The following is a 17801-nucleotide window of genomic DNA, read 5'->3' as shown; positions in this document are numbered from 1 at the left end:
TTTTTTTTCAGAAAGTGAAATCGTCCTTTTCAAACTAACGCTGGCTTGAAACATATAGAAAACACTGTTCATTAAAGCCTGAAGCTTTAACAATGTTGAAGTTTGAGACTACTAGTTGCCATAACAAGATCAGATCAGGTCTCTTCTACCATCTCAGAAAGAAAAAAAAGGACTTAGTTACAGTAAGTAGAGATCATATCTACAATTTCTGATTACTCAATAAAACAGAGCAGATTGCTATAGTGTTATGTATCAGCACAGCCATTAAAAGGTCATAGTTTATTTTATGTTTAAGGAAAAATACATGTTGGTATTAATTCAGTTTAAATAAAAGAAAGTGCTGAGAAGACAGATCAATATTTGCATTTAGTTCCAGTTCAATGGTTTACATAAAATAAAACCATAGTACCAGAGAAGTCAATAAAACCTACAAGTGCTCAGCCAACCTTTATCTTAACTTGAAGTCGCATTTATTTTTGCTCTGTGCCCAGTATCCTTAAAAACGAGAGAAATTGTATTTAAAAATCTAGTTCCTATCTTTGAAATGTTTTACTTGGTAACAAGCTATCTGATCACAGAGCATACAAGTAGCATCTACAACAGTTACTTTCATTAGTTTTCATTATCAAGTATTAAGCACATCAAGTATTCCAAGGCAAGCATTACATTTCCACTTTTCAAAATTAACTGGATAAAACAGTGAAGTATTTCCACTACCGCAACTTTCTTTTTTAAAAGTTGAAGCATTACAAAAGATTTTTCTTTCCTTTATAAAAACACATCAATGGCCTGACTGCATCTGTCGTTAACAGAACTCCACTATGGCCTTTTTGATCACATTAATGTTCACATTTAAGAAATATCCATCCATCTTCTAGTTACACTAGGCTAGCACAGGACAGCACATCAATACCTTCTCCACCACTCTCCTTTTAGAAAAAGAACATGACTCAAAGCTACTCAGCACAACAGTACATGTTAACAATGGCAAACCAAAGCCATCATTTACACATGCCAAATTACATTCAGGCACACCAGTACAATAGCGTTAAACCAGCTATATTGTTTCCATTGATCAAAGCCAATTAGGAAAAAAAAATCATGCAAAGTGCTCAAAGTACTCAAAAAACACCAAATATAGATGGAATTTAAGAAGTTTCAGCCTAACCCCAGTTCCTACAATTAAGCACAACGTCTGAAGAAATCAGACTATTTGACTTTCTCCCAGAAAAGTCAAGACTAATGAGCTTGTCAATGCCAGTGACTATATCCTTCTCCCAATAAATAGTAGCCAAGACAAGAAGCTGTTTACAAGAAACAAAGATCTGTACAACCTTCTCAAAGTGATCTCATTTTGAAAGATAGATTGTTCTGTTCTAAACTCTGCCACAGAAGAGTTTCTATTTTTAACCACAAAAATATGGCAGCCAAAATATGAATTGAATGATTGCATCTGTCAAAATATCAAAACAGTTAAAACTGCTTTAAGTCTAAAAATAATCATCAGCAATAAAGGTGGATAAATGATCTATTTGAAGTATGGGTGGAGGCAGGAGAAAAATCCATCCCCCTTGGGGAATTATATGAACCACCAGGAATAAGACTAACACCTACCTGCTAAATTTGAAGACGAGTTTAAATACATGGGAACCACCTTGCAAAAGAGATCCCAGCCTGATAGATTACAAACTACAAATGGCAGTTATCTCCACTAGTACCAAAGTTATTTAAAATTAAATACTATCGTTCCCAATAATCAAAATTCGAAGAAAATCTGAGGAACTGCTCAGATCATCTGAAAGTATAGTCTGAATTCAGTAGTTACAGAATACTGATAAGATGAGAACACAGGACAACTTTTCTATCAATTAACAAACACTGTCAAGCATTTTTGTAAGTATATAAATACATACATAAATCCAAATCCTCTTTATACAGAGGATCTGAGGTTTTGCCCAAGAGATAACTGAGAGCTTTGGCCTGAAAAAAATCCAGACCATTCTGAAGGCCATAAATCTTCTGCTGAGATCCATTTTTTTAAACAAGAGACCAAAGCAATTGATAAAATCTATAGTGACAGCATTCTCAGTATTGCAGTGACTAGTGCAATTCAAACTGCATAAACTGTTTTTATGTAGAGGGAACGGGAAATGCAACATTGTAAAAATCAAATCCTGCATGACTTCAATTAGCTTGTTGTTTTTTAATGAAAACAGGCTAAAATTCATTCCCAGCTCTAGCCAAGTTTCATAGAGGAATAAAGACTAAATAAAACATTATCATTCTTTCAAAGAAATTCAGCATTAAGGGCTTGCCTAGATGGAAAGTCAAGGAAAGCTCCACAATTATCTACTTGCTAGTCACTACTTGAAGCTCCAGAATATCCACAATACATCATCTTCCCAAGTAACTGTTCAAAAATGGATGGTTAATAACAAAGATGAGCAGGAGTTACACTGGATGTTAGAGGTCATGATAAACTTGGAGTAAGAGGATTACAGGACACTAGCCTAAGATGTCAAGTTCCACTGGTATTGTTGCTCATGGAACAGCACATATTTACATCTTAATAAAAGTTGTAGAATTCTCTTACCTGTGAAACTGTACTGAGAAATTCAGATCATAGTTTTCCTGATTACATTGTGAAATTTAATAGAATACTTCTCTACATGTTTGTATGATAAACATATGTACTGAAGTGACACTTGAGATGCTAAAGTATTCAACAGCTAGGGTTTATTTTTAAGGTCTTCCACAAACATGTTAAAGCAAATAGATTTTAAAGTTACCTGGAATGCATTGTTATACATGGTTTCTACTATAGAAGTCATTTCTTCAAATTAATTATATAAGCTGTAAGGAAGCTGTTTTCTGGACATAGTTATACATCAGAAGTTCATATCAGATCAAAGCAAATCAAAGTCATGAAGAGACTGAGATGCATATTACAGCTGAGCATACACATGTAACATCAGAATACAATAAATTAATCTTACCTTCAGGTGCATCTGCATCACAGACTTTAGATATAAATGTTGTCACATTCCTTGTCTGGCCATCAATTGTCTTATTACTCTGCATTATAAATACAGAAAATTACTACACTAGTCTGCCAGCAATGCTTTTCCATATAAAATGACAGTCACTGAAACAAACATCTCCCAATAAATTATTGATTTTATTTAAAAGGCTGTGACAAACCTCTTACAGTATTCAAAAGCATTAAGATTGTTGTTGAACAGTGTAAAGTAAGTAGTATAACACAAACTTCTCTAAATATGCTTCACTTAAAATAACTGCTTGTGTTCTTATCAAAGACTTCAGAAACAAAAAAATGTCTCTGAAATTAAAACCTTTTAGCTGTGCACAAAACTAATTTGGAATTCAACTTTGGTGATGAAGATACCATTGAAGTGTTAGGTTTGTATAAATGATGCCAAAACCAGTTTGTTTCTGGTCTAAAAGCCTAATGATAGTATCCAATATGCTTAGATAGCCAGAGTGGAAGAAGAAAAACTACACTGAAGTGAACTATTGAAATCCCAAATATTCCTGTTTAAATGTCTCAAATCTTGGGAAAACTGACCCTTTCAGAGACTACATGAATACTATGTACCACACGGACTTTTGAATAATTTGTGAATAATTTTAGAAGAGTTCAATGCAAACAATTCACAGTACATTGATTCCTTCATACACTAATTCACTTCAAAGGGTCTCATATCTACTGTAGTTACTTTCACCTTCACGATTTCCTAAATAAGAAGCCCCCTAAAGAAATCAGTACAGGTCAACACCTTTTCTCTTTCTATCTGAAGAAAACATGTGCCTTAAAACTTACCAGAAAACAGTGCAAGCTGGCACGTAAAACTACATGTTTCTCTGTCAAGTCAATTGATAAAGTTTATCAGTATTAAGTAAATTCAGCTTTTGCTCTGAACACTAAACAAACAACAACAAACAAACGTCTATCCTAAAAACCAGCCATCTGTATGAACAGTTAAGTTTGTTCCATGTAAACACATAGAAGCGTGAAGGCAACAACTGCCTTAAAAGAAACTGATCCAAAAGGAGTATGACTGCACAAAGGAATCAGGAACTAAAGTGGAACCAAAAGTAAAATGACAATGTGTAGATAGAAACAACAGGATAAGAACAGAAAGAAAAAAGTTTCAATTAGTATACATTTAGTAGTGGTCCAGCACCAGCTGGCTATCACCATTAAAGCTCACACTGCTCAGCCATGGAGAGTGCTTCTTTCAAAAGAACAGCATTATACATGGTACAATTATTTACAGACATACAAAAAGACAGAACAATCAGAATCCTGCCATTTTAAAATTCTGTCTTCTTCATCTATTCATTTTCATTTTAAAATAGTAGGAATTCAAAACACAGCATGCAAAAATAGCTAGACCTGCAGGTTTCCTCTGATAACTTCTATGCTTTTTTCCAGGTCCAATATTATTCTTGTTCTCCACAAAGACTCTCATAATTTCAGACTTCTGACACAGCTCGATTCAACTCAATGCTTTCCACAGGCTCAAGGCACTGAGGTGTACCTTAAAGTCATAAAACAAGCCTATCTCTCCCTAGCAATCTTTTCTTCTCTCCTACACATGGCAAAACCTTGTAAAGGCCCACTGAAAGTTTTCTACCTTTTCACAAAACAGACCTGAAAAAAAATGAAAAATGTATTCCAAAGTAGAGACAAAGTAAAGCATTTAATGGTATTAACCCTTCCTAATGATGCTAAAAGGAATGGTAATATCACTAACTCTGTCAGCTGAACACCATTTTCATATTTACACAGCTAGAATTTCTAACATCAAATTTAAGATTCTTTAATATTTAAGTGGTACTACACAAAGCAAACTACACAAGTATTAAAGAAAGCAAAAGCAGTTTTACACAAACCTAACTCACACAGAAAACAAATAAGTTGAAAGGATTAACTAAAAATTAACATCATTATGGTAAGACTCAGCAAGAGTTCAGTATCACTTCATCCAGTGAAAAATATTAAAAAAAAAAATCACACCTTTGCCAGCACAGAATTGGTTTCTACATGCTAGAACTCTTCCAGGTAGGTCCCTGAACAGACCAAAACCTGTTCTCCTGAGTCCAGGGTTGTGTTCCTACTATTTTCCATGTTCTTTCCACTTAGATCCAAGACTGTCCTTGATCATTTCTTCCTTGTTTTTAGTACCTGGTCCAAGACAGTACTGCCATATTTCAACTCCTCAATTGCCTGTGCCAGGGAGTTATCAGTGCACTCCAGAAGCCTCCTAGATTGCCTGTGCTCAACTATGCTGCTTTTCCAGCAGACACTTGCATGGCTAAAGACTCCTATGAGGACCAGGGATTGTGAACATGAAGGTACTTACAGGATCATCTGCTCCTTCCACCTGATCAGGAAGCCTGTAAGCAGACAATATCACTCATGTTGATCTGCCCTCTAATCCCAACTCATAAGCACTTAACTGGCTTACCCATCCAAAGGCAAAACTCCACACATCCCTACTGTTCTCTCACATGAAGGTCAACTTTTCTCCCTGTTATCCATCCCAGCCTGTCCCTCTCAGAGCCCACACTCGGCCACAGCAGGAATCCACTTGTGTGAGCATTTCACTACATCTCTGGTCCCAGTGAGACTGCAGACCTGCAACTGCATGCAAGCATCTAACTTCTCCTTTGTTTCCCCTGCTGCGCACATTAGTATTCAGGAACTTCAGAAGCACCCAAGCTGTGCTGATTTCTCAGAAAAGATGTGAGAGCTTAGCCCTTAATGCTGTCATCTCAGCACTTTGGTATTGGCATACATACACCTGATGTAGAGCACCTTTTGCCTCCCAGGGCACTGAGAAAATGACTGGACATGGAAAAGATGCATAAGTGATAGCAGAGATGTGTCTACAGAACAGTTCCTCAAAATAATTTACTTAGCATTATGTAGCAGAGCACTCATATCTCACACATATGTAGTATGAGTATTGTCAAACTCTAGTATTCCAGTTACCACATCCAGTCCAAAGCTGAAAGCAGGAAGCCTCAAGGGCAAGTGGGAGACAAAACCAAGTACAGTAATTCAGTGCATGTGCCTCAAGAGCTGACACATAATTTACTCCTGCTTATGTTCAGGATCAAGAACTTCAAAAGATCGGTTTATGCACTTGGCCATCTAAGGGGTACTTCTGGGTTCCTGCTGATTAAGACACCCTGTGTCCTGCAGCTTAGACCCACTCTTCTGAATTGTCCATGTGAAGGCTGAGGAAGGAAAGTGACTGCTGCTGCTCTGGCCCTCAGCTGAGCAAAGTGTCAGTGTCGCCTAAGGCCAAGTCTTACAGGTCCATTATGTAGAAACATCAGCAAACAGTGCTCTTTCAGACAAATGAAAAAATTGACCTCATTGAACAGAAATAGCAATTACACTTCAAGTAAAGGCAAAACTGCAGCTGTGCTAAAGTTGAGAAGGCAGCCTGCATGTGGATGGAATTCTTTACCTTTGTGAAAGGCTACAGAGGGACACAACTGTTTAGCAGATGTTACAAAGGTTGTCTTAAGAGATGAAACCAAGCATTCCTCAGTATTTGAAGAGCCCTACGCATGGCCTCAGTTGGTAAGGCACTGTAGGGAACTTTTGAAGGTTTCTTTAGGATACAGACATCATAGCTGAAGGTATTTTTGATTAATTGGGGACATACGCTTTGAACACCCTAATAAACAATGAGTTAAATAAAGCAACTAGCCCAGGTCCAGCTAACATTTGTCTCACAAGAGCTCCACTTTTCTACACATATTCAATCATCAGGAAAAGTCGACAGCACTTCAAAGTTAAAAGCTGCAGGACACAGGGTGTCTTAATCAGCAGGAACCCAGCTGTACCCCTTGTCAAGAGTAACAGTCTCCAAAGGAAACAGTTCAAGATTCAAAGGATTCTAACCTGTCTAATGCATCACTATAGATTTTGGTTACAAATTAGTTTGACAGGTTACTATATTGGAAATTACTATAGAGCAAAGAAAAGGAGGAAGTGCTCCTTTTACACACCTTCTGTGAGTCACCAGATACTGACACGCATTTATCAGCCCACTCATCCACTAAGCTGACTTGGAATATTATTTATTTATTGCTTGCTTCTGCACAGTGCTGGTTACCAGTGGTGTAGTTATACTTTAAATAATGAAGTTGCTTGTCCAAGCAAACCAGCGCATACAGCTTCCATCATAAGGAAACTCACCACTTGCACAAAATGTATTTCACTTGCCCAGTTCCTGTGCATGTTCCCGGCCACGCCTCAGCTTCAAAATAACAAATTCATAAGTCTTAAGAACCTTCTCATTGCTAAAATTTACAGAGAAATCTGTCACTCTTTTTTGTTCCCAGCCACTGTCTCTCCTCATTTCAAAACAATTTAACATCCAGTTATCAGGGTAGTCAGACACAAAGTATCTGCTACTTCCTGAAAGACTGAGAAGATGTCTGAAAAACCTGTATTTACTTGGTATGACAGAAATCCAGATGTAACTTACCAGCACACTCATTACAGTTTTTGTTACTTCAACAACTGAAACACTTTCTACCCAGGTTACTTTACCCACTTTTAATGCAACTCTTTGAAATGGGACGTAAGCAAAAGACCCAGGATGGCTATCTTGACAATAAGATTTTTTTTTTAAAATCCTTTAAATGAAAAGTTGTAGCTCAATTCCAACTAAGCCTTCTTGCAGGGCTGACAAGGATTTCATTTGAATAGCTATTTGAATGACACAAGTGCCTCCCCACTCCTGTGGGCCATTCTCTTGACCCTTTTCATTACACACTACATATCACTGTCCAGATACTATTTGTCATAACAAATGCTTGTATGTTAGCTGTTTAAGTCCTAATCCTTCCAACCCCCTCAATATATACACCTATTATTTTACTGAAACACTGCCATTTTATTCATAAAGCAAAAACAAACTACTAGCTACAGTCTTCAGCATTTTCTTTTCACTTCAATCTTCCATGTTTTCTGCAAGTTTTAGAATAATGGATTCTTTCTCAGGTCACTGAAAGGCTTAAAGACTAGCTTGGTAAGATCTGTAACAAAGTTGTCCTTCCAACCCTTCCATCCACAATAGTTCTGCACTGTAATTGGAGACATTCAATCAGCCTACAAAATAAAAAAAAATCCTAACAACAAACCCTGGATATGTTTTTTGCAAGGACTTGAACTCATAACTCATTCAGATACAGCTGTATGATGTTCTAGGCTACATACACAGTAAGTAATCATGCCAGGAGTTCTATGTAAACTCACCATAGAAGCAAGCCACTTTTCTAAACTGATTTTCATCTTAGTTTCTTGCTGCTGCTACAATTTACAGATGCCTAGGCATGTTTATTTTCTATTAGTTATATTTAACAAAGTCTAATAAAAATACATTAAACTTCCTTAACATCAAATATTCAAGTCCCCAACAGTGATCCTATTATTGTGCTCAGATTGATATCAGAATGACCAGCCTCTCATTACCACATAAAATTTAGATGTAAAGACAGCAGAAAAATAGCATTTCTTGATGCTTCACTTTCTGCAGTGACAATTCTACCACATACACTGAGTAAGTACATTTAAGCTGATCAGGTTCCACTTCTTAAGTTCAATTTATCCTTATAATCCTTTCTCTTAAAGTATTCTGCAGCTACTCAGTTTAAACTGAAAGAATCAATAGTGATAAATTACACATTTTACCAGATAATTTCAGTTGAAGAGGGTTGGTGGGTTAGGGTGGGCTTTTTTGCAGTTGTGGGGTTTTGTTGTTCGGTGTTTTTTTGCTGTTTTGGTTTTGTTTGTTTTTTGTAAGGTTTTGTTGTACAAAAAAAGAGTAGTTTATTCTGCCAGGAGCATAACCTTCTGGAAAACTATTTCCAGTGCTCAATGCAGCACTCAGTTACTTCACTCCCATTCAAATCCCTTCACTTAGCCACTCTGGTTTAACTGTTTTGGTTTTGTGAAGCTTATACCTAAACCCCAAACTGCACACCAAGAGATGTGGACTTCTTTGTGCCTGAATATCATGAACCAGTTCATGATCTGGTTAGTTGTCTACATTTGCAAAAAATCAAATCTATTAATAACAAAGCCTCCACCTGCAGGATACCAAATATTGGTAAACAGCTGTCCATAAAACCCCTCAAGATGCTTGTGATGTGTAACTTGGAACTTCCCCGTAAATATGCAGGCCTCCCGTCAAAAGTAAGAATTAAAGCCTTCAGGTATAGAATACTACAGACTTGAGGGAAAAAAAAGAAAAATCCTGAAACCAAACAAAATACACAAAAGTAACAAAAGCAGAAACTAATATTAACTAAATTCTGTAGAAGATTTTCTACGACAAGAACTGCAATAAGTTTGATGGAGTTTGATAGTCCACGTGTTCAAAATGAGATTAATCAGCACATGCTCAGCTTCATTCTGATAATCTTCTACCACATCAAGTTACTTTGTCATTTCTCATGAACATGCACATAAACTGCAGAAGAGCAACATTGCTTTCCATCTACAGCCTGCCTTACACACTAAAACCCATCCTCACTGAGTGACCTCACTGCAGTCACTCAGCAACCTAAGTGTACCCATACAAAATCTAGCAGAAGCTAGCAGCTGTCTAATCAAAAGAAGTAAAACAACACTCAAAGTCTTGTGCTGTCTGAAGATGACCTAGGAATTCAGTTGTGTTATCTATAGCACAATCAGTTTCTGGCTTGTGAATTATCAAAAGAACATCTACTAAAAAAATTCTGGCTACAAGAGTCTTAAAACTGAGAATGGGTCTCTGTAAACAGCACCTTTTAGATACAGAGGGTGAAGTCCCTTTAGAAAAAAAAAAGTATTACATCTCACCTGTACCAGGTATTTTTGGCTTCCATACATTACATACTGCGGGGCAAGACTGTATATCATATAACTTGTATGAAGAACTATCAACAGAAGTATCATACAGAGAAACAAGAGTGCCTGAGGTCGAGTTTTTCCTCTTCTGATTTTATAAAGCTAAAACACAGAAAACATAAATATAAACATAATGAAAAAATCTTTTGAAGACATTTGAAATCCTGCTTAATTCAAGTAATTGCTTTAATTCTACTGAAAGAAGTAGGAGGCTGCTAAAATTATTCTCTGACAAATTAATTCAAATGAGTCCAAGCAGGTTTTCAGGTCTATTTACCTGAATTCCAAAGCACAGCTATTCAACTAAATTAATCATTGTTTCCATTAATGACCCAGGATATTTAAACCAGCAGTTAGCAACGAGATTTAAATAGTGGTGCCTGTCACTGAAACTGTGCCTTGGTTTGTCAAAGAGTATTGTGTCCTTTGGTCGAGGTGAGGAGGCATCTGTCACTACACCTTTAATCAGATCTAGAAATAGAAGAGGGAGCTATGAGAGAGAATTCCCAGGCTCTGAGAAAACTTATGCACCATATAGTGGCATCTTTTCTACTTTGCTCCACAGGGAACAATATAATCCCTGACTGTTAACTTGTAGATATCACTATTCTTTAGTCAAAGTCTCAGCTGGAGTACCATATGACAGTAAAGAAGCTGGCAGCTGAGGGGTAAATGATGGAAGACCAAAACCTACAGCCAATCTCACAACTCATTGCAAGGACTCAGGGTTACTGTTCAGAATTTTGGGGTGTCACCACATGAAAAGGTGACAGTATTAAAGGGAAAATAGTCACAGAAACAGGGAAATACTTAAGCAAGCATCACAGGCATGAATGGCATACTGTTAGATACAAAGATGCTTTTTCAAACACAGCAATATATTATTTGCATCATATTTAGATATGGCATATCATCACTATACTGTTCTCTTATGAAGCTAGATAAACTTGCTTGCCACTTGAAAGCAAGACAAGCACTACTGCCTGTGTGCACGTACCAGATTTTGACCACAAAATCGGCTTTAACTTTGAATAAGTCAGAAGCCAAAGTACCACTGATTAAACACTTGAAAGAGTCCATTTGATAAGCAAGCAACAGCTAAAACATCAGCTTCAGTCTGACAGCTTCACAAAATGGAACACCTTTCACCACAGTGAAAATTGTATGATGGGTTTCTAACACTCAGACATACAGACTGCTATTTGCAACATCCAGTATTTATGAAGCAGTACATAAATAATGACTACTTAAACATATTATCACATATTTGTTAAACATCTAAGTAGTATAAACTAAACACAGATCATACTTACCCTTATCCAGAAGAACCATATACCCATATTTCTAATCCCTGCCATTGAAGTGAAGATAAAGTACATAACAATAGTTGTAATAAGAACATAATCAAGTGGAAAAACCTAAAACAAGAACAAAAGTAGTTAAAGAAAAAAATTCAAGTTAGAAAACAAGCTCTTCTTCCACTTAAAGCATCTGAGTAAGAGCCCTTCCCTTTAAAAGTTTCAAGATAGCTGGCTCCAAATACAGCTAATATAGCTTGCTGTAAATAGAGCTTATAAAATTAATTTCAGAAAGCAACTAAGCATTTTTCTTGATTTAAAACTTGACCTAATTTTGAAGTGTTATACATTTTTAGGCCAAGAAATACTTACTTCCATACTGAAAGCACATGTATAAGAAAGTCCACAGTGGCAACAGTCGTTTTAGGACTGTATAGGCATTCTATTTGTGATTATTTCAGAACATATTTGCATACAAAACTTGATTTTTGTATTTACATTAATAATGGCTTGAGATAATACTGCTGCTGAACACTACTTTTCTCAGTAAACTGCAAGCTTTGGTGTTCAGCTGTTTTAGAAACCACAGGGAAGCAATGCATTGTGCCAACCCATTATATCAAGAACATGGAAAGAATTCAACTAGGGGAGAGCATGAGCTTATGCTAAGGCTTATTCTTCGCTAACCTACGGCTGATTGCCACATTTGTATGCGATCTTGTTGCCTTACAATACTGAAGTTAATAGATGTTTCTTAAGTAGGGTTTGCTCTAAAGACTAATGCATTACCTACAACATACATAACTGCACAGAGTATAATACATCTTTCAAGGTGCAATAAACATTAAAAAGTGAAAAATTCATTTACTTCACTTAAGGGGAATAAACTATCAAATATAAAAAAAACTAGAAAGTACATAGGGCATGGGAGAGAGCTGTTTTTATCCTGTGCATGACAAGTGATGTCATTCTTTGCTTCCACTATGTTCTCAGATGAATTTTACATTTCAAGTACATCCCTCCAGCAAACAGCTTCTATCCACCCAACATTTTCATATCAGGATCTAATAACTCAGGACTGTTAAAAAGGAAGTTGCCCTGCTTTTACAGAACATACATCTAGAAAATTCTGTTTTAATTTATTACTTTGTAAGTGCAGTTTCCCTGTTGACAGCTTAACAGAAAAACAAGGGGAGTATCCTTACATACGTATATTACAGATTATATATATATATTTTTTTTTACTTACTGTTTGAAGAACAGGTAACAGCATATTCAATGGATTGGTCAGATTAGTTCCTAAAATTATAAATCCTGAGTCGAAGCCAGCCGAATGCAGAGCTTTGTCCAAACTGCAGTAATTAAGAAAAATTGGGTAAGTACTATTGTTCTCCCAGAGCTTTGTCTTCAGTTTAAAGGGCAGCTCAAAAAAACCCTAAACCCTGAACTAAATCCAGAGACTGATAGCTTTTTCATATCTCTGTAGACACATGCCTTGTTTTACCACTCTCATTGAATTTGTCCTATGAAAAGGTATATTGATTTCTGCATCTCCTTGTTATTTCAGATTTTTCCCTAGTTTGGGTCATAGAGCTTATTTGCCCAGTCTAATAATTACAAATGCCAACATTTGGTTAGCAGCAATCTTCACTGAAATCCACTAGATTTGCAGCTGGCTATATTGCCTTCAATGCCATGAAACAGCTACAATGTAATGCACATAATGTATCTATTACACACATTTACTGCAAGAATTTAAGCACCTGTGACCCAGCCCAAGAAGTACCTACATGCATTAAGATTCATTCAAGCAATCAGAATACTTCTGTAGTCTGAATTAAACTTCCTTAATATATATGCTTAATTTCTATGCTGAATCAGAACAATTTTCAGCAGGATTCAGACAATTAAGCTGAACATATTTTTGAACCTGTTTTAGCACATTTTGTTCAGTTGCAATATATACTATCACAATGAGAAACACAGCTCTAGTGACAGAAATGTAGAACAGAAGTGGGCTGACTCTTGAAGGAAACCACCCCTGATTTTGATGTTAGAGCAGAAACTGTAGTTTAAGTGGTTAGGAAAAATGCTGAAATGTACTTACTTGGACAAGAACAAAGAAACAGTGAAGAGCAGTGCCACGACGATGAAGAATACTCCCCACACAATCTAGAAGTAAAGATTTATTACAATTTAACTGAAAATGCTTGCAGTTGATATAAGTAGTGAAGACTTAAGTTTCAAGAAAGGACTAAATCTTGGATCACCTTAGAGATAAAACACACTTGAAAGAGTAACTTTCTGGTAAACACTTGAGATAAGTTCTAACAACAACAAAAAAGATGCTTATAAATACTAACGTAGTAGGAAAAAAAATACATAGGTTTTCTTGATACTCAAGTAAGTGCTACTTAGATACTATCATTCTAAAACACTATCTAGCCACAAGTGATTAAAATGAGATGACTATGAGCACATCACAACTGCCAGATAAAGACCTCTTCTAGAGAAAGCTCTAGAAGAACTTCCATACCCCTTTAGCTACACCAGGTGAGTCATTTGCCCTGCAGTCTTTCTTTGGAGTGCATACTCGACTCAAGAATTTGAAACTGAAAAAAAACCCAGAAAGTAAAACAGCAGGGCTTATTTAGCCAGTTACAAGTATAAGTCATAAGCATGGAAAAGTACAGGTAAAAAATTGTAAAGGATCACTACAATTAAACCAGATACTGCTATTGTTTTTAAAAGCAGCAACAGCAGGCTTTTTGTAAGCTTTTGCACAGACACAGGACTGCCTGACATACAAAATAAAAAACAGTATTTCTTGCCTAACTCAAGCGGGTGTATGAAAAACTGAACTAAGCTCACCAGGAGTAAACGAAGATGTTGCAGACCAACCATATCAGCAGTTAAGCTGGGTTTGTGCATTCAGATTTTTAAGGTCTTAAGGGCCAGATTAAAATTAGCAAACAGCTTAAAAAGTTAGATTATTTAGTCCCTGAATATAGGCAAAGTACAAAAAGGTAGAGTCTATTTTAAATGGAAATAATTCTGGCAACTTAGTAGTAAGTTTAGAGAACTGAAAGCAATATTCCTGTATGCTCTTTTTTACCCATCTCCTTCTCATTTTTATCTCCAGAGGAAAAAGCCACCTTCTTTCAATGGTGGCTTGGTTACTTTCAATTCTTCTGTGAATGGTCTGAATCAAGTAGAGTCAGACAGATAAATAAGTTTCTTCCTTAAGATCTTACTTAAAACACAGGAAAGTTTCTATTATGCCTACCAAATACAACACCCAAGCCAGGGACTTCATTCTTTAAGCCATCCTAACAAGACCATCTATTGTTTTTCCTGGGCTAAAAGATAGCTCAGAGAATCATCTTCCACTTCTTTGGAAAGTTTTCACCCTCACTATCTTTTCTTTCAGATATTAGGGGATGGCACACAAAAGTGAGCTCAGAGAGCAAACCCCCTCAACTTACAGCTCCAGCAGATTCACTGTATTTTCCTAGGAATCCTAGTCACAGAATGTGTTCAGATAAGCATGCTGAGCTTCCCAAAACAAAAATGCTTTCAGATTGCTAGACCTGAGACAACCTAGACTTTTTTCCAAATTCTTCCACATGAATGAGAATATTTCACAGTTTACATTATTTTATTAGCATTAAAACTTGGCACACAGTCATCCTGAAAAGGTTAAGAACTTTATTACAGCTGCTTATTAAAGATACTCAGTTACAATGCTATTATTGTTCATTAAATTCTGATAAGATAGATAACCTTCTGTCTGCAAACTCAAACAATATTAGAACATTGCTTAACAACTCAAATTAGGTAGGCCTTATAGTTACAGAGACTAATATCAAGGTACGTATTAACTTGCACATTTCCACGTATTTAAGTGTACTAAGATTTCACCTCTCCACAGCAAACTCTCACTAGATATCAGCCACACAGGAAACATATTTAAAAACAGTATTAAGAATCCAAATATTGCTTTACTTCATCACCTTTGGCCACCTATGAGGAGTATACAGGTATATGGATCTCCTCTAGAATAAGTCTGTCTTCTGAAGTGATGCATAAGACTCTTAGAAGTACGTAACTGAAAGAACAGCCCTTTTCCAACTTTAACCTCAACTCCAGTCCCATAAAATTTAAGATGGAAAAGGCTAATATTAAAGACCTTCATTCTACTTTAGTTCATCCTCTATTGCCACAGCACTATTAAGGATACTGAACCATAAATGATTTGCAATTAACATCAACTATGTTTACACAATTTCAGATCAGTTGACTTAAGCCTTTCACAGAGCAGATCCTGTGTTCTTACCTAGATTTTCCTAGTACCTCAGCTGTTTACAGACCAATCAACACCTCATTTCTAGTCTATTAACCAGCACCTGACCAACAATTAAGAGAATACCAATATTCAGATTAGTAGTTGAGCTTGCAATTTACAGTCCCAGCTGAGCCTTATCAAACAGTAACAACCTGACAAATTAAAAGCATGCCTCCTGTTGGGTATCATTTGGTACATGGGTGAGGGAAAAAAAAAAAAAAGAGTATTTCCCTTCCTTCCCCCCCACATAAAACATAAGATAGGCTAGAGAAACATTGCAGCAGGAGCTATACATCCACTGGTGCCTTTTGTCACCAATAGCTAAGGACAAATCTGTCCTATGACACTACTGTACTGCAGTTTACCAGCTTTAAAGCACCTAGAATATCTTCCAAGATCCTGCATACACTTAGCCATGAAAATTTACAAAATAATTTTGCTTTGTGTCACAGTGTAAATGAGAAGGAATCCAATGGGCCCCTGAGAACATGAGCACATGTTCAACTTCAGAGCAAAGGACAGTGCTTCATCAAAACCTTTTGTTCTCATAACAGGACTACTTATCAACTTTTGCCAAAAACCTTTTATTACTAGAACAGGCAAAACCAAAAAAGCCTGTATTTCAGCCAAGCACCACACAGAAGAATTTAGTAAGGGCATTATATTAAAAAAAACAACAGCAAGCAACCCTTGGTTTATACCCCACACCATAACAAGTGGATATTTTCTGAAGGAAGCTGCAGCCTACAGAGATCCCACATGCTGAAGCAGGCTCTTCTGACAGTAACTACAGCCCATGAAGTAGACACATACTGGAACAGTGACAAAATGTGAGGAAGAAGCAGCAGCAGAGAAGTGTTGTAGACTGATGGCAACTCCCTACTCTCCATCCTCACTGGGCCACTCCAGTGGGGACTAAAGAAGTGAAGGTGAAGATGGGAAAAAGTGGGGTGCAGGAAAGTGTTTTAAATGGCTGGTTGTTTTACCATTTAAACCCATTTTAATTGGCAACTTTCCTCAACTCTGTTTTGCCTGTGACGATAACTAGTGATTGCCCCTGTATATCTCAACTCACATATTTTTCCATCTTATTTCCTCCCCATCTTGTGGGGAGTGAGAGAGCAGCTAGGAGAGCACCTGACAGCCAGCCAAGTCAGCTCAGCACACTACTGTATGATGTGACCTACTTTCCATGAAGTTTCAGGTAACCTGGCAAAAATGGGTTAAAAACAATTGTTAGATGAAGAAAAACACTTCATATAAAGTTATCAGTAAGCAAACTTAGGACATGAAATATTCACATCTCTTGCTTGCCATGCTGCCAAACTCCCTGATGTAGAAGATGCAGCTGTGAATGCAGAAAGCAAGCCTGTCAGTTCAGCCACACCACCTCTCTGAGGCAACTGAACTGACTCTTGACAGCACCTACAGTCTGCATTAACACTCCACCAGCAGGGCTATTATCAAAGTAGTTGCCTACACTTCCTCCTCTTTCAGTTTTCTCCAGAGAAGTGGGCCAGGGGAAAAAATCAAAAGCCCATTAAAAAAGAATACTCCAGGCCTCCACCCTCAAGACAAAATTAACTGTACCTGTGGTTCTCCAAAGATCTTCAGCAGCAGGTGGAGCAAACAAACATCTATACAAGGTCCTCACTATCTTTAGGATTAGATAGGAGACTAGTTTATCTCTGCCTTAGTAGTGTTCAAGTATACCACTATCAAGAGAGCACTGTTACCTTTGTAATCTCAACCTTCGAAACAGAACACTTAATTTTCTTATATTACACACCTTAGGCATCTCTTCAGTCAGTTCACAAACATGTTAAAGTACACCATGAAAACTGATGCAATACTCCCAGCTTACCACTGTTAAGTAATATTTTTTCCCCACAACCTATAGTCTTGTTCATACATTAAGAAAACATAACTATGTGCTCTGGGTTGTTTTTTTTTCTGTAAACAGTTTTATACCCATCCCTAGAGTATACCCCACTTTACTTGCAGCTGAGCTTATCAGATGAACATGTGAGAAACCATAATAAAGGAGAAGCAGCAGATTTGCTACCTACAGAAAAAAGTATATTTTGTAGAAAGAAATTAGACTAGTTTGACATTTCACAACCCCACATGGACCATTACTCACTTCCTTGGGATCTTCCACGTGCATCACTTTTGACTAAAATTTAAAATTAACAGCTTCATCTTTGAGTTTGATGTA

General features: G+C 36.8%; 1 protein-coding gene across 1 annotated transcript in view; it reads right to left on the bottom strand.

The window, feature by feature from the left end:
- LMBRD1 (LMBR1 domain containing 1) overlaps positions 1-17801 on the bottom strand; it is a 75426-nt gene that overhangs the window by 11181 nt on the left and 46444 nt on the right. Inside the window, exons 10-14 of the mRNA XM_065835892.2 lie at positions 13346-13410; positions 12488-12590; positions 11254-11358; positions 9893-10042; positions 2997-3075 (exon numbers count right to left, since the gene is read on the bottom strand). Of these exons, the coding sequence (XP_065691964.2) occupies positions 2997-3075; positions 9893-10042; positions 11254-11358; positions 12488-12590; positions 13346-13410 (502 nt within the window). The remainder of the gene's footprint in view (positions 1-2996; positions 3076-9892; positions 10043-11253; positions 11359-12487; positions 12591-13345; positions 13411-17801) is intronic.

The sequence above is a fragment of the Patagioenas fasciata genome, chromosome 3, assembly GCF_037038585.1.
Source record: "Patagioenas fasciata isolate bPatFas1 chromosome 3, bPatFas1.hap1, whole genome shotgun sequence".
Lineage (NCBI taxonomy): Eukaryota > Metazoa > Chordata > Aves > Columbiformes > Columbidae > Patagioenas > Patagioenas fasciata.
This window is presented reverse-complemented; position numbering and strand designations above follow the sequence as displayed.